At 38.2% G+C, this 18689-nt stretch overlaps 1 protein-coding gene across 1 annotated transcript in view; it reads right to left on the reverse strand.

Annotated features, from left to right (window-relative positions):
- Positions 1–319: 319 nt before the first annotated feature.
- The window catches only part of NLRP14 (NLR family pyrin domain containing 14), a 42370-nt gene continuing 24000 nt past the window's right edge, over positions 320–18689 (reverse strand). Inside the window, exons 7-12 of the mRNA XM_042233101.2 lie at positions 14570–14740; positions 13991–14161; positions 11495–11665; positions 9278–9448; positions 1360–1530; positions 320–653 (exon numbers count right to left, since the gene is read on the reverse strand). Of these exons, the coding sequence (XP_042089035.1) occupies positions 539–653; positions 1360–1530; positions 9278–9448; positions 11495–11665; positions 13991–14161; positions 14570–14740 (970 nt within the window). The 3' untranslated portion in view covers positions 320–538. The remainder of the gene's footprint in view (positions 654–1359; positions 1531–9277; positions 9449–11494; positions 11666–13990; positions 14162–14569; positions 14741–18689) is intronic.

Genomic DNA, 18689 nt, shown 5'->3' on the forward strand with positions numbered 1-18689 from the left:
CATGCCAGTGTCTGGGAACCTCACCCAGTAATCTAATTCAATAAATCTGGTATGGAGCTCAGAAATCTGCATTTTAAGAAAACACCAAGTGGTTTTGCCCCGACTGGTCCCAAGAACACACAGCGGAGCATTCAGTAAAATGTGCCACAGGTGGTGAGGCTGTGAAGAGAGGCACGGCAGCAGGAATGGAGGGAAAGGGAAATAGGGGGCTTTAACATAATCCTCCCTGGCCCATTCTCCAGTCTCATTTCCAGGCTTCTTACATCTGAATCCTTAAACTTTGTATTCAACTCAAACCATGTTATATTTTCCACAGAGCTTTATGTTTTCCATTTTATTATAGACTCTTAACTCCCATGTGAAGTAGAACAGACATTTTACAGAGAAGTGACTAACCCGTATCTGACAGACATCACACGCTATATGTCTGGGCACGGAGTACCTAAAGCTAAGAGCCTCCCACCCCACCTTGTCACTCTGAGGCCTTAATTTTACTTCGTTGAAGGACATCAGGTTCTTCAAATCAGGAACACCGCCACTAGGAACCATCTTCTTCCTCATGATCATTACAGTACTGCTTAACAGCTAGGCGTAGATTGCTACTCCCCTCAGCTTCCAGCAGCTTCTGGGTTTCTTCAAGTGCCTCTTTGCCTCTGAGAATACAAGGGAACACCTCTTCTTGCTACAAAAACACCTCTCAATTCTCCCATAGCCCTTCACTTTCTCTGGGGAATTTATTTCAAGGAAAGAAAAAAACCTGTTAATAGAGAATATTAACATGGCTGGGCAGCAGGTAAGGAGAAAGAGATACACTGAGAGACATAGCAGTTGAAGGAAAATAGAGTACAAAAGATAAAGGGAAAATAGATTAAGATTTTTAAAGGATCCGTCAAGAGACTTTTCCTATTCAAGCAAAATAGCTCTATTCATGATTATGAAAACAGCCAACGATACACTATTTATTATGTGCTAGTCACTGTTCTAAACACTGCCTGTATGGACTCAGGTGATCCATGCTCACAGTAAACCTCTAAGTAAATATTGTCATTTCATCAGTTTTACAGACAAAGGAAACCAAAACACAGAGAATTTGGGGAGTAGTACAAGTTCAAATATCTAGTAAGTGGCAGGGCCAGAGTTCGAACTCAGAGAGTCTGGCTCTAGAGTTCTCGGCTCTTAACTACTACGCTACATTGCACCTCTTGAAATTCACTCTTCTATGTGAGAAAAACAAATAAGGGCCTGGAAAATACCCAAGGATTCACAATCATGTTGATGCTGAGGCTTGCCATTAATGAATGGCTCCCCAAATGCCTCATTCCAGGAAACTTCTCCCCTGAGAAGCCAATGAAGACTTACCCTAGAACCTGTAGTTTACATTCAGTAGACCTCAAGGCTTCACTTAACTTCGTAATTTCTTCATGCTCTATGGTATTCACTGTCAGGCTTATTTTTATCAGGCTTTGGTTGCTGCTAAGAGTAGAAGAGAGATCCTGACAACAGAGAGAAGTCAAACCACAGTGTTCCAACCTGCAGGGAAGACAGACTAAAGATAAATGAACTTTATCTCATGATAGAAAGCGTGCACACAAGCGATCTGTGATCTGGGAGTGTAGGGTAACTCCAGAAGCTCAAAAAATGAGCACAAATAGGGTAAAATCAAGGTATATAATATTCATTATTTCTAGATGTTTTGGGGTTGAATATATCCCTTCCCTAATCATGAATTACAGGTTCATAATTATGGTCCAGGAATAAATAAAATGTGGAAGCACACCAAGGAAAACTGAAGCAACTGAATCCTTAGATTTAAAAACACAGCAACATAAGTAGATTTTAGAAATACGATATTGAGTATTAAAAGTCCAAGCATACAACACAGGGAAACAAACTAAATGTCCATGGACAGAGGAATGAATAAAGAAGATGTGGTACATGTATACAGTGGAATATTGTTCAGCCGTAACAGGAATGAAATAATGCCATTTGCAACAATACAGATGGACCTAGAGATTATCATACTGTGAAGTCAGATAAACACCATATGATATCACTTATAAATGGAATCTAAAATATGATACAAGTGAACTTATCTATAAAACAGACTCTGGACATAGAGAACAATCTTGTGGTTGCCAAGGAGGAGTGGAGGTGGGGAAGGGTTGGATTTGGAATTTGGGACTAGCAGATGCAAACTATTATATATAGCATGGATAAACAACAAGGACCTACTATGTAGCACAGAAAACTATATATTCAATATCCTGTGATAAACCACAATGAAAAAGATTTTTTTTAGTATTTTTTAAAATGTCATATGTTAAAGACATTATGGAGAGTGGATAAGGTAAATAAATGGCACCATGCCAGTTATGCAAAAAAAATGTATACACCTAAAAACACCAGAGAAGCCCCCAAAGCAACATTACATCTTCTATAAGGTAATACAATTCTATGGCATATTTCAAAAAAACTAGGCAAACTGCCTATAAATGGAAAGAAGACATAGTTAATGGAGATAAATTAACCAACTAATCAACCAACCAGGGCCCTTGCATAAAACAAGGATAACAAAATACCATGAACTGGATCAATGGAACAGAATAGAGAACCCAGAAATAAATCCACACACCTAGAATCAATTAATCTTCAACAAAGGAGGCAAAAATATAAAATAGGGGGAAAAAAATGGTCTCGTCAGCAAGTGACGCTGGGATAGTTGGACAGCTACATGTAAATCAATGAGATTAGAACACGCCCTCACACTATACTCAAAGATAAACTTCAAATGGCTTAAAGACTTAAATATAAGACAAGACACCATAAAATTCCTAGAAGAGATCACAGGCAAGACATTCTTTGACATAAATTGTACCAATTGTTTTTTTGGTCAACCTCTTCAGTCAATACAAATAAAAATAAACAAATGGAACTTAATCAAACTTACAAGGTCTTAACAGCAAAGGAAACTATAGATAGATAGATAGATATGTATGTACGTATATGTGTATATATATATGCATGTACATATATAAAGACAAGATACAGAATGGGAGAATATATTTGCAAATGATGTGACCAACAAGGACTTAATTTCCAAAATATACGGACCGCTCATACAACTCAACAACAACAAGACAACCCAATCAAAAAATGGCAGAAGACCTAAATGGACGTTTCTCCAAAGACATACAGATGGCCAACAGGCACCTGAAAAGATACTCAACATGGCTAATTGTTAGGGAAATGCAAGTCAAAACTACAATGAGGTACCACCTGACAACAGAAGAATGGCCATCATTTAAAACTCTACAAATAATAGATGCTGGAGAGAGTGTGAAGAAAAGAGAACCCTCCTACATTGTTGGTGGGAATGTAAATTGGTACAGCCACTATGGAAAAGAGTAGAGAGGTTCCTCAGAAAACTAAAAAATCGAATTACCATATGATCCAGTAATCCTGTTCCCATGCATATATACAGAGAAAATTATAATTTGAAAAGATACATGCACCCCTATATTCATAATTGCGCTTTTTACAATAGTCAAGACATGGACGTAACCTAGATGTCCATCAACAGATGAATGGATAAAGAAGAGGTGGTGGGGAAACAGTCCCAATAATTATGACACAAGGTACATAAATATCACACAAAACAAACCTTATGGTAAAAGCAGATAAGACATAAGACATAAAAGCATTATAAGAATAAAAGCATTAAGAGACATAAAACACTATCAAGAATTCATCAGGAAATAATCATTCTAAATTTGTGGTCACTAATAGAAGTCTCAAATATAGAAAATAAAAACTAACAGAACTACAAAGTGAAATACACAGATCTATAACTATAGCAGAGATTTTAACATATTTTTCACAATAATAGAATTATCTGGAAAAAATCATTAAAAATACCAGATGATTTAAAAAACAGAACTAACAATCTTAACTGATAAAAAATACTGCAACCCACAACTCTTCATAATCTTTCCAAGTGCACTATGGAACACACATTAAAAGCTGACTATATAAGGGCCATGAAACAAGTGTCAACAACTTTTTAAACATTGAAATCATGTACAGTGTATTCTCAGACTACAGTGCCAGAGGTTAAATATAAGAAGATAATAAGAAACTCTTATGTTTGAAAATGAAGTAGTACACTTTAAAATAATCCATATGTTGAAGAAAAAAATCATGTTAAATATTTTAAACTCAAAGTAACAAAAATACCACATATAATATCAAAATTTGTAGGATGAACTTAATGACTTAATGAAGTCTATTGGAAAAGAAGGAAATATTTATGAGATAAACATCCAACTCAAGAATTTAGGAAAAATAATGGCAAAATTAACTCAACAAAAATAGAGAAATATAGTAATTAATGAAACATGGCTATCTAAACACTAGATATGACTTAGAAATTAAGCAGATAATAACAGACACTTGCCAGTAAGTTTTAAGTTTCAGATGAAATGGCTAACATCACTTGCCAGAAGTTCACCAGAAATTTCTGCCAAGTTCAAGGAAGAAATAATTCCAGTTCTACACAGTCTTATGCTAAAATCACACTTGATTGGCTAGAATTTTAAAAATTAAGTCTGACAAAATTGTCAAGAATAGAGTAACAAGAACTCTTACACACTGCCAGTGGTAGCATAATGGGTGTAATCCTTGGAGATATTCCCGATAATAATTCCACTCCTAATTATTTACTGTAGATAAATGTGTACACACCTGTCTTACAATCCATGTATTAAAATGGGCTTCCCAGATGGTGCTAGTGGTAAAGAAAGTGAAATTGAAACTTGCTCAGTCATGTCCGACTCTTTGCTACCCCATGGACTGTAGCCCACCAGGGTCCTCTGTCCATGGAATTCTCCAGGCCAGAATACTGGAGTGGGTAGCTTTTGAACTCCTTTGGCAATGCAGGAGACCCAAGTTAGATCCCTAGGTCAGGAAGATCCTGTGGAGAAGGAAATGGCAACCCATTCCAGTATTCTTGCCTGGAGAATCCCATGGACAGAGGACCCTGGTGGGCTACAGTCCATGGGGTCGCAAAGAGTCAGACATTATTTACTGGAGATAAATGTGTAAACACATGTCTTACAATTCATGTTTTAAAATACTTATAGCAGCACTAATCATTAAAGAAAACAATCCAAAAGTCCACCAGCTAAATAGACTGAGCGACTAAGCCCAGCACAGCACAGAAGAAACCTATAATAAACACAAACCTCAACTAAATAGAGTTGGGAGACCAGAAGGGGGAGCTCTCACACCCTGCAAAGATAGCCCAGCCCAACAAGGACTTCTTTCCTGGCAAGGACTCAGCCAGTGAAAAGCCAGACTCTTGGTTTGCTATAGCCCCACCAGCTTCGTTTTCCTCTCTGTAAACACGTTCTCCTTTCCTTGCCATGTAGAGACTTGCACATGGCTCATCATGGTTGCAGACCCCAAATTACAATTCTCTGCTGATCCTGAATAAATCCATTTTTGCCAGAGAAATATCTGGCAGTGTTTCAGGTTAGCAATAGTTGGTAGTATGGTCATTCATTGGAATCTTTCGTAGCAATAAAAATGAGTAAAAATAGCCACATGAAACAACTAGAGGACTCTTACAATCATAACATTAAGCAAAAAACATAAAAGAATACATAAAGTATGATTTCCCTGTATAGAAAGTTCAAAATCAAGCAAAATTCAAATATATTGTTTATGATTACATATATTATATAAATCTATAGTGGAAAACACAAATTACTACTATAAAAGTCAAGATAATGTTTACTTCTTGAACAGGAGAGAAGTTGTGATTTGGGAGGGATAACTGAGGGGAGTTTAGTTTACTGGGAAAATTCAATATCTGAACCTGACCATGATTGTTACATATTTCCTTTTTAAAAAAACATTAGTTTTATTTACTTTTCTGTATACTTTATTTTATAAATAAAATGTTTAAAATATGATTTGGCAGAGCTTAAAAGTAACAGAAGAAAAAAATTATCGAATGAAGGCCACATTAAAAGAAGTCACAACTGCTAAAAATACACAGGAATATGTAGCATGAGTTAGAAAGATCCAGCAAAAGAAGAGTGAGTTTTAAAAGATTAAAGAATATAGATAAAGAATTATCCATAATTACAGAAAAACGAGAGATCCAACATAAGCATAATTACAGAAAAACGAGAGATCCAACATAAGCATAATTAGTAATTCTGAAAAAAAAATTAAGTCAAATAGATAAGCAGAAACTAAAGATAGGAATGCCTACCGCCACAAAAAAAAAAAAAAAAAAAAGCACAATCTACATACTTAAATGGCACACCATTTCCCCAGAAAAGTATTATTAAAGAAAATTCAACAAAGGCTAAAGGAAAAATTCGGAGGATATATAGTCCCCCCGCCCCATTTTTTTTTAGAACAGTAAGGATATTAAAGGGGAAGAACCAACTGATTTCAGACTTTTCTACAACCAAATTCAATGCTAGCAGGCAGTGGACTCTTCAGAACTCTTAAGAGGATAACCAAAATATTATGAAGACAACCAAATGTGTTCATTCAGGTTCATCGAAAACTAACATATTTTCAGATATGCAAAAAAATAATATATATCTCTGGACTGCCCCTCAAAATTAAATAAGAAAGATTACTGACTCTATACCCCTCACTAACTCCTGGTCTACATTCCTTAGAGGGGCAGTTTAGTCACCAATTGTGACTATCCCCTGAAAAGCTCATCTCTCTTTGGCTACCTCCTGGGTAATGATTAAGATGAAAGGGATGGCAGCTTCTATAGAAAAGTATTTTGAAGTTTCAGGATTGTATTCTGGTCATTCTTGGGCATGATGCTTTTCTCTCCCTAAAAGCAACTCCAGGTGACCCTGACTGGTACACCCTCCAGGTGGCAGGTCAGCCAAAAAAGGACTTTGGGATTCAAACTTAATTCAGATCAGATACCTGGATTCTCTTTTGGACTGACAAGGCCATAGCTCGTGAAAATAACAATCGTTTGGTTGAGTACAATGAAGGACAACTCCCCAACAAGCCAAAATGTGGGATACAACAGGTTTCAACTGTAAAATTGCTTTTGTCCCTCTCCTGCCTTATCCCTCTGGACTATAGGCCTGGTGCTGGTGGGGGATGATTAGAGAAGAAGTGAAGTTATAGACACTGGGATGGGACACACCGAGTTCCTGACTGGGAGGAAGACTAACAGCACTAATACCTGGAGAAAGAACACCTTAGAACCTGAGAGGTTCAGGAAGTGGGAAGAACCACCATGGTTCTCCTTGTCACCCTGGATCCAACACTGCCACCTGACAAATAATTACGTGGTTTGCTTGAGTCAAGCAGCAGCTGGCACCTGGACCCACTGCCCAGTTGTCATGCCTGTCTACATGCTATGAAAACAGAAAATCTCACATGGACATGGCAGGTCCTCAACTATTCTGTTAGGCCTGTGGCCGTCAAAGGCAGACCCCAAATGTAAGATCCCTTTCACAGGGCAACTGGTAATGCAAATTCACTAAGATTCTCTTAATGCTGGAACAGCCTGGATTATGCCACATATGGCAAACAAAGCAGCTGTAACTCCTCAGCGGCACTGCCTGCCCGATACAACCAAAGCAAGGCAATGGTGACCCAAATCAAATATAACAACAAACCCCACATTGGAGCCACCTATGCACCTTCAGGTTATATGTTTGCATGTGGGAAAGTGTAGACCACTGAATGGCTCTTTAATGGTGAAAGCATTGCTTCTGGCCCATCTTTTGCCTCCTTTCTTTATTGCTAATGAGACCAGGAGCAGCAGGTCATTCTAAATTCCCTTTCTTGAATTATAATTAAAAATTGGACACATTGTTCCTTTTATTGTTACTCAGCTGGCAAAGCCCAGGCCCCTAGGGCATGTTTTAAATCAATACTACAAACTGGCCTCATCCTGTGCTTGGAGTCCTGTTGATAGTGACCTTAATTAAATGGCATAGAGACAAACTGAACAAATTTGGTCCCAGCCTTTGCTGGTCTGACTAATCAGAGTGGCCATTGGAGTGGCATATCTGTGCGAAAGTTCACCAGAAGCCAAGACTTCTGTAGAAAACTTTTTCTGTTGTGTAGAAAAATTGGTGGAAATTGTTGGGAGACATTCTTCTATGGCTATGTCACCCTCCTACATGTTTCACTGACAAAAATGCAAGGTCCTGACAACACTACCTGATCGTTTCCTGGGATGTGTGTGCAGTGAGCAACCTTGAGGGATAAAGAAATGTCTCCCTCCAGGACAAAGGGCAGGCTTACTCACTGCTTACTATGAAATGATGGGTCCCCCAAACTCAACGTTCCTCTCCTGGAATGCAACAACTGCCTGTGCAGGCATCCATCTGAGTCCTATACATTGACCCTGTGGGATCTGCGACACAAGGGAAACTGCCAGCAAACATGCCCAATGCTTATGTGGCTATCATCTGAGTAATCAAGTCCTCTGTCTCTGATAGGACCCCACTCTCCTGGCAGGATGCATTAAACAGTAACTGGCTAAAACAGGCAGAATAAAATTAAAAGTCAGACCCAAAAGTAATATCATAATTATTGTGAAATATATATGTATATATAATTTATATGTATTTGTATGTGTGTATGTATTTGTAAATTGTCAATGGAAACATAGAAAAAGCAACACTTTCTTAGAAGAGCCAGGAAGATATATCATAGTGGCTAGGCTTTCCACATGTAGAGCAAATTTCTTGACCCAGAGGTCAATAATTTATGCTGTGTAAGTAAAAATGTACTAGCCAATACGAATCCATTCAAGATTTAGAGAAAATAAAAATTTAAACATTATTCAACATAAAAAGTACTCAGAACATAGGATTAGATTTTGTTAGATTACAAGCTCCTTGAGACCACAGACAGCATTTTTCCAGGTAGAAAATGATTAGTAAAACCTTTGATTTACTAAGAAAAATTAATTCAAGGACAGATGGAATATCTGAAGGATAATAGAACATAGAAGACCTAAATTAAGCACTATTTACTTAATATATACCGTGTCCAAAGCACTAAGGGGGACACAAAGAAATGTGAAGTGTGGCTTCTATGCTAAGAATCATGTAATACACCGATTTATATATATGAAATTCAGATTTTCATTTTTGAGAATAATTTACCTTCTAGCCCCATTAATTTTTCACCCATTCTGCATATACTAAATTTCTTCTAGGTATACAAGCCACCAAATAGGTATCATTTTCCTAAGGAAAACCGAACTCACCCAAGCCTCTGAATATTGCAGTTTGGATGTCTCAAAGCCTCAAACAGGAGTTTCACTCCATCGTCCTGCAAGTCATTGTTCCCGAGGTCCAGGCTCTGCAAGTTTGGGTTGTTCAAAATAGCAGAAGCCAGATCCAGGCAACATGCACTAGTGAGAACACAGCCCGTCAATCTGTGAGAAATAAAAAAGAGAAGTGAGATTTTCAGTTGTGAGGCTTTATTAGTTTATTCCTGGAAGGAACGCCCAGGTGAGCCTTTTTTTCCCTAAGCCTTTTCTATCTATAACCTAGGATGGACACAGGAAGGTCTAATGTTAAACCACTAAAGACAGATGGGATTGCTTAATAAGCAAGAAAAAACCAACAGGTAAAACTGCTCTCTCCCACAAATAGGTTGTTTTCTAGTAAGCTTCCCAAGTCAAGGGTATAAACACTTATTTCTACCTCTGCCAAAAAAAAAAAAAGGATCGGATATAATTTTCCTGAGGAATCCACAGATCTCTATGCCTTCGGTTCCTAATATATTTTTGAAATTAAACTGCAGTTAAGGAATCTAAAAGTACTGTTTCCAAAGAAGAAAGAAGCAAGCTACATACAAAAAGGGATTTCCTTCAAGTCCTTTGTAGGACATTCAAGAGCATTCACGATCTGGCCTTTCTTTCTCTTTCTGTATTTTGTCCCCACCCTATTTTCCAACCATACACATCCATTTACCCTACCCCAAATATATCACATCTACCTGCATTCCCCATCTTTTCTCTCTGCCTAGAGTATCTGCACATAACAAAATCCTCTTTATCTTTCAAGCCTAAATTAAATAAGTTTCCTCTGTTTCATTCCTCGCTCCTTGGGACTTTTGCCACATCCTTATAACAGCATATGAAATCTATTATAATTGGCTTTGTATTTATTTCCCTGCTGTCAGTACTTTGTAAGTTACCTTAGGACAAGTGCGTAACCTTAGAGATAGCCGTTAGTTCCCTGAGCATCTAGTTCATATCTGATGTAAAGATTGCTTGAGAGAATAGGCATGCCTGCAGAGGCTTTGAAAGTGGCTAAGAAGGCACAAATTTGTCTATGTGTTTACAGCAATGCTTAGGAGAAAAATGCAGGCTAAGCAAACAACTTGTGTGCGTAGGCCACATAGAAATTATATCTCTGTAGCTGAAATGAAGGCACTGGATTTAATGATAAACTCCATGAAGTAAATTTCTGTCTTCCAGGTGAATAATAATAAAAGAAACCAGAAAATCACATCGTAACCCATATCATATACATTTTCTCAGAGGAAGTACAGGTACTTATTGAATCCAAGAGTTCAATCACCTCAGGGTTTATAGAAATCACAATCAACTATTAAACTCATTTGAAAATTTGGTTATCATAAGTCAATCCAATCTGGCCAAACACTTCTAGGTATCCCATCGATCTTCAGTTTCTAGGAAAACAGTGTTGGGCTTAGACCCTTAATGACTCAGCCAGGCTATTAGTCCCATGGGAGGCCCTAGTGGGGAAGTGAGATTTCTAAGTGACATCTCTTATCTTGCTTCACTTGAGCCACAATATTTACCTAATGAAATACTATGTATTATGTAGCCATTAAAATAAATAGATAATTATATGTAAGTATTTAAATGAAATACTACATTTATCTGAAATACGATCACGTAAAAAGGAAACCTTAAAGTCATGTAATCACAATTATACATACACATATTATGCAAATGTTTGTGTACCCACTCCCAGAGTAAGACAGACTATAATGGAATTAAAAATGGTTTCTGCTTAAGAATGATTGGATTCTTGGATACTCTTAAAAACTTCATTCCCAGTTTCTTTCAAAGTTGACCTAAGTATAAACCTGAGTTTAAGAAAGAAAAACTAGTAAAGCACAATTCAGCTTCCTGGATTTAGGTAGAAGACACACAACAGACTCCCTGAAGCACAACTGAGGCAACAATGAAATGGCTACATACAGTTCAAACTGAGGTCTCTGACCCTCCTTAACCGAGGGAATGAGGGAAGTTGACTGTAATTACTGTAGTAATTGTTTAACAAAAATCTGATGAATAGACTCCTCCAGCTTTTCTCATGCAGAATGAGAGAGAATTAGTGTGTATTCCTCTCTGACAGATACTCTGCTCTCAGAATTCTTTTCCCATCTCCCCTGCCCTCCCAGTACGTAAAGCTACACAAAAATAAGGTCACAGAGCACCTACTCCAGGTCTTGAAGACTGCAACTTGGATGCCGAAAGGCATCACACAGAAGCTTTACTCCATCGTCTTGTAGGCAGTTTGACCCCAGATCCAGATGCTTCAGGCTCTTGTTGTGCAGGAGAGAGGCTGAGAGAGATTCACTGCTGAGTGAGGTGAAATGGCAGTGCCTCAGCCTGTGGGTGGACAGTGTGAGGAGAGATGGAATCACTGCTCTGCTACTTAGATTTGTACATCTTTGAAGAGGTTTCTAAGCCCCTATCTTCTTGCCAACCCTCCATCTATCTCAGATCAAATACCCTCCTTCCTCATTGCCTCTTTGGCTGTCTCACTTGGGATCCTTAGGTTTGTGCCGAATTTGGCTTCAAACTGGATTCTTGTTCTTCAGAATTTTTCTTACTAAAAAGAACATGCTAACTTCCCTACATTGTACGTAAATATAGTATCCTATTACAGAAGCAGCTCTGTGGAGCAGAGGAGCAGGCAAATGGAGTAGAATAGGCGGAATCATAATTAAATGAGGACTTTCTGTACATATTAAATGCGGCATTTCCAATCAGAACGGAAAAGATACATTATGCCATAAATGATTTAGGGTTAATGTCCTTTATGTAGGGGACATTTAATGTCCCCTAATATGTAGGGCAAGGTAAATTTAAATCTTATGACAAAATTAATTTGGAATAAGTGTTAAAAATTAAGCCATGGTGGCTCAAATGGTAAAGAATCCACTTGCAATGTGGAAGACCTGTGTTCGATCCTTGGGTTGGGAAGATCCCCCAGAGAAGAGAATGGCTACCCACTCCAGCGTTCTGGCCTGGAGAATTCCATGGACAGAGGAGCCTGGAAGGCTGACTTTTACAAGCCATAATGAATATGAAAAAGATGACAGACGTGGGCTTCTTTTTAATATATTAAACAATTCTATTAAGTCATGAAGGGGAAGATAATTCAACTTCACGAAAGTTTTAAACTTCTATATTCTAAAAATAACCATAAAGAAAGTTAGAAATACAACAGGTACGTTATTTATAATATATAAAAATAATAGTGATAATGTATATGTGACATTAATAACCATAATAGATATAACAAAAAAAAATCAGGGGAAAGCTAAGCCTAGTAAGAGGAAATTTCTAGAATAGTAGAAACCAAAAAATTTAAAAAGATGTTCAACACAAATAATTTTTAAAGTTATTTTCAACTAATTAATATTGATAAAGAATCTTGTATAGGTTGGTGCAAAAGTAATTGCGGGTTTTGCATTGTTGAAATTTGCCATTTGATATTGGAATACATTCTTAAATAAATGTGATTATGTTATACATCTTTTTAATGCACCTTTCTTACTTTATGTTTTTTTGCTAATGACTTATTAATTGCTGGTTATTTTATATTTATTTTAGACTATGGAATTGATGTTAGTCAAAAAGCACATTCGAGCAATTTTCTTATTTAAATTCAAAATGGATCATAAAACAACGGAGACAACTCACAACATCAACAACACATTTGGCCCAGGAACTGCTAATGAATGTACAGTGCAGTGGTGGTTCAAGAAGTTTGTGCAAAGGTGACAAGAGCCTTGAAGATGAGGAGCATAGTGGCTGGCAGTCATCGAAGCTGATCCTCTTACAACTACATGAGAAGTTGCCCAATGTTGACCATTCTATGGTCATTCAGCATTTGAAGCAAATTGCAAAGGTGAAAAAGCTCAAAAAGTGGGTGCCTTGTGAGCTGACCAAAAATCAAACAAAATCATTGTTTTGAAGTGTTGTCTTCTCTCATCCTATGCAGCAACATGAACTCACACACTTCTCATGTTACCTAACAGCAATGAACAGTACTGTCACATCATAACCCAGCCATACCATGGAATACTGTCTTTGTTTAATGGTAGTGATACATATTTAACTGTTTGGAGCCCAGAATATAGAGTTGGATGGGTGGACTTTAGTTCTAAATACATCATTTTCTTGTAAGCATTATGCAAGTTGCATAACCTTTCTAAGCCTCACAATCCTCACCTATTCAGGGAGGCACTTAGAACTCAGGTGACCAATTTGACACCAACGGGTACTTCTCTGCAGGTTAAATTTTGCACAGGGCCCAGCAGAGAGTAGGGTCACAATATATGGCAATTATTAATATCATCACCCTCATCATCTTCATCATTGTAGACAACAGGGAAAAAGCAAGGGACATAATATGTCCAAAATATTTTCCTAGTTTAAATATATTTCAAAATGTTATTACATGGGAATGATGAAAACTAGCAGGCACTAGGACTTCCCTAGTGGTCCAGTGGCTACGACTCTGCACTCCCAACACAGGGAGCCTGGGTTTGATCCCTGGTCAGGGAACTAGATCCCACAAGCTGCAACTAAGAGTTCACACGCTGCAATGAGGATTGAAGATCCCAAATGCCACAACTAAGACCCAGCATGGCCAAGTAAATAAAAATAAAAATATATATATTTTAAAAACTAGTAGACACTTACACTAGGCTCTGTAGAATGCACTGTGGATGTTTCAAGGCCTCGCTCATAAGCTTTACTCCACCATCTCCCAAGATGTTGTCCGCCAAGCATAAATGTGTCAGCCTTTTGTTGCTGATGAGAACCAAAGACAGATCCTCACAACAAGCTACTGTGAGGCCACAGCTTTCTAAGCTGAAGCAGAAATACAGATGAAGAGGGGTCAGTCAAGTCCCAAAGTGCATGCTTCCCTCCCCTTTTAGAGGGAAGTTAGTTGGTACTAACAACCTCTACATCTCTACTATAGAAGCAACCTCATCAAACCTACTTAAATCATGAATTCCATTGCAGCCATGGACAAGGTATGGTGAAACAAAATACAAGAGGACAGAGAAGAAGGCTGGAAAAGAATGAAAATAAGACATCTCTCATAAACAAAAGAAATGTCTAAAAGTCAAGTGAAAGGGGGAAGGAGGTAGAAGGAGGAGGTCATCCAAGATTGACAAATGAGCCAATTAATATCAAGACCCACTCAGTTCATAAGTTAAAAAAAAACAAAACTGAACAAAATGTCTCTGTAGAAAACAGTACAGAAAGACTCACGACAGTTTCTCCAGGTTACACTTTGGATGCATTAAGCCCTCGCACAACAGCTTCACTCCGTCATCCAATAGATTATTAGTTGACAGATTCAGAGACAACAGGCTCTGGCTTCTCACAAGAGCCTTAGAGATATTCAGACAACAAACCGTAGTTAGGTTGCAGGATTCCAAGCTGGAAAACGATACAGAAAAATAGAAATGACCACTTCTTAGAATTATAACCCCAACTCACTCAGCCACAGAGTGTGGTTTCCCGGTCTTCGGGACCTGTTCTGAAACCCAGCTTCCCTACACAGAATGAGGGTGATTTATCTAAAGCACAGGGCTCTGACAGACAGTTAGGAAGGGGAGGGGAGGAAGCTTGTCTCTCCCATCCCTACCTCCCCAATTCCCTACAAAAAATGTATGAAAGCATTCAGAAAAGTATTTTCAAATAATAAGTTTTTTTTGGGGGGGGGGGGTGGAATTTAACAACAACATGAAGAAGGTAGACAGAAGGATGGCTGTATCCTTGCATACTTCGACTTCTGAAACAGAACTGAGATGGGCATGAAACCAGGGGTGAAAGCTGAACCAACCATAAACTACTGTCAAGATTTCATTTATTCATGGCAGCCAATCTGTGTTTTTCTGAGTAACTTTGTCCTTAGTGAAAATAAGAAGTAAATTAGAAATAAAATTAAGTATTTCTTAAAAGAGGAAGGGAAACAACAAGAAAATTAAAGTGCACGTAGAGCACTTATTTTTACAGACTCGTATTTACACACAACTTGGGCTTTAAACATGGCTGAGAGTAATATCAGCTATTTGTAAGCAGCGTCAGGCAGTAGCATTCCTGGAACTTGGACTTGTTCTACTTATTCCCTTTAATCAGGGACTTATCAACTTGAGTCCCTTGAGAACTGGTTCTCTACATCAAAATCAGGGTACAGAGAGGTAGGCTGAACAGGAGCAGCTCCATCCTCGGTCCAGAATTAGTCCTTAGTGGATGACCTGGAACATGACCTAAAGCTGAAAAACCTCAGCTTGTTCTGAAAAGTTGTTATGGACTGAACTGCCCTCCCCAAATTTGTATGTTCCCTGTCCAGGGGCCTCTAAGGAGGTAATTAAGGTTAATGAGGTCATAGGAGTAGACTCCCTAATTCAATAGAACTGGTGTCCTCATAAGAGGAGGAAGAGACACCAGGAGTGAGTACATGCCCAAAAAGGCCACGTGAAGACAAAACAAGAAGGCAGCCATCTATAAGCAAGGGAGAGAGGCCTCACCAGAAACCAGCTCTGCCAGCATTTGATCTCGACCTTCCAGCTTCCAGAACTGTAATAAATTTGTGTTTTCTAAGCTTGCCAGTCTGTGCTATTTTGGGTATTTTATTATGGGATCCTGAGTAGATTAATGCAAAAAGATATTGTATCAGCAGCCAACAAGGCAGTTAGGGAAACAAGGGAAATCTTATAAACTATGTATGGATAGAGCTCTTCCAGACAGAAAAGATATTCCAATATTATGGGATGAGTGGATAAAATATTAAGGCTTAACAGAAAAAGATACATTATACTAAGGGACAGAAAATAAGCACAAGTATAAAAAACAAAACTAGGAAACAGAAGAAAATGTTTAGAAAGGCTTCTTTTACATTTTAAATGTATAGGACGATGCAGATTCTGTGAAACAAGAATAGCACATCAGAAGTGAGAATGCTTCACATGGGTTCAATCAACCAAAAAAAACAAAAACAAAGGAAAACAAAAACAACAGAGAACTGAAATCTGTATCTGACATAATAGAGAAAAATCAACATAAATAAATCTAAGAAACTCCCCTAGAAGGAGAGGATAAAAGATTAAGAGGACAATAGTAATTCTTAGAAAAGTAAGAATTATATAGGAAGAAAGCTACAGCCATTGACTATCAGTTCAGTTCAGTTCAGTTCAGTCGCTCAGTCATGTCCGACTCTTTGCGACCCCATGAATCGCAGCACGCCAGGCCTCCCTGTCCATCACCAACTCCCGGAGTTCACTCAGACTCATCTCCATCAAGTCGGTGATGCCATCCAACCATCTCATCCTCTGTCGTCCCCTTTTCTTCCTGCCCCCAATCCCTCCCAGAATCGGGGTCTTTTCCAATGAGTCAGCTCTTCGCATGAGGTGGCCAAAGTATTGGAGTTTCAGCTTCAGCTTCAGTCCTTCCAAAGAACACCCAGGACTGATCTCCTTTAGAATGGACTGGTTGGATCTCCTTGCAGTCCAAGGGACTCTCAAGACTATCAGATGCTCTTTGAAGAGAGACACAGAGACAGCACATGCAAGAGAGTGAGCCCTGAAGTCATTTTTAAAAATTCAAAGAAATCATTTCTGACAGGGAAAACACAAAGGTTTCCAGCAGTTCAAAAGTTCAGTTCAGTTGCTCAGTCGCTCTGTTGTGACTGACTCTTTGCAAACCCCATGGACTAAAGCATGCCAGCCTTGCCTGTCCATCACCAACTCCTGAAGCTTGCTCAAACTCATGTCTATTGAGTCAGTAACGCCATCCAACCATCTGGTCCTCTGTCATCCCCTTCACCTCCTGCCTTCAATCTTTCCTAGCATCAGGGTCGAAAGTAACAAAATGTAAAACTAATTTTAAAAAATTCTGAGAACACTAGTGAGAAAGTCTGGGAAGGTGCAGCTGAAGTGGCAGATTCTTCTCAGACTTCTCTTTAGAAACCTAGATGTTAGAAAGTAAGGTAGCTAAGTCAAAAAAAGTCAGTTCTCTGTGCAGAACAGAGTGGAGACCTGAGACCCAGATATGCTGTCATTCATCTATGAAGGCAATCCAAGGATATAAAGGAAGTTGGCAAATGTATCATTCACACACCCTGCATGGAAACATTAGTTTAAAATTGTGGTACATATACACAATGGAGTATTACTCAGCCGTTAAAAGAATTCATTTGAATCAGTTCTGATGAGATGGATGAAACTGGAGCCGATTATACAGAGTGAAGTAAGCCAGAAAAACACCAATACAGTATACTAACACATATATGGAATTTAGGAAGATGGCAATGACGACCCTGTATGCAAGACAGGAAAGAGACACAGATGTGTATAACGGACTTTTGGACTCAGAGGGAGAGGAGAGGTGGGATGATTTGGGAGAATGACATTCTAACATGTATACTATCATGTGAATTGAATCGCCAGTCTATGTCTGACGCAGGATGCAGCATGCTTGGGGCTGGTGCATGGGGATGACCCAGAAAGATGTTATGGGGAGGAGGTGGGAGGGGGTTCATGTTTGGGAATGCATGTAAGAATCAAAATTAAGATTTTATACAGTGAGAAAGGTGAGTTTAAGAAAACAAAACCAAAAAACTAGCAGTATACACTGATTAAAAAATTTATAAAATTAAGTCTAAATAATTGCTGCAATCATGTGTGTTGCCATGATAGAAAGTTTTAGAAGAGTTCAAAAGGTAGACTATCTAGCCCTTGTAATCCTAGATTAAATGAACATACTGGAAATTATATGACAGAGGTATACTAAATGTATTGCTTTACATGGAGTATTTTAAATGCTGTAATCGTGTTGAATTTGATCAAGCATACATATGAGGGGGAACCCTGAAGAGTAATAACTAATAATTACCAATTAAAAGCAGGCACTATAATTTGCTGGACATGAAACAAAATGTAGCTCATTTATGAATCAAGAAATAGAAGTGGTACTGAAACGTTAAAAAATGCTTTTGACTGGAGATATAAAGAGTACATGCCCTCGAGTCCCTTTGTTCATAATCTATTTTGCTCTTATCTTTTCCATATTATAAGTTTGAGTTTCTTAATCCCTTTTCTTTGTGCCAATTAATAGAATTTCAGCTATGGACCTCCTAATGCTTGATGAATGAAATATCAGCCTCATAAAAAGAAAATGATCCCTCTTTCCCTTGCATCTGCAAAGAAAAGCAGATGGTATCATAGATCAGAAAATATTTTGTAAGAATATTTTTGCTGTGTTTTATTGTTTTGTCATAACAAGGGAATCTCATAGGGTACCTGAACCTTACTGATTGTTGCTATGTCTTGTGAGAACAACCATTAAGTGCTTTTAAGTCTGTAATTTTGATTGCCCTGTGTAATAA

This window comes from Ovis aries, chromosome 15 (genome assembly GCF_016772045.2).
Source record: "Ovis aries strain OAR_USU_Benz2616 breed Rambouillet chromosome 15, ARS-UI_Ramb_v3.0, whole genome shotgun sequence".
Lineage (NCBI taxonomy): Eukaryota > Metazoa > Chordata > Mammalia > Artiodactyla > Bovidae > Ovis > Ovis aries.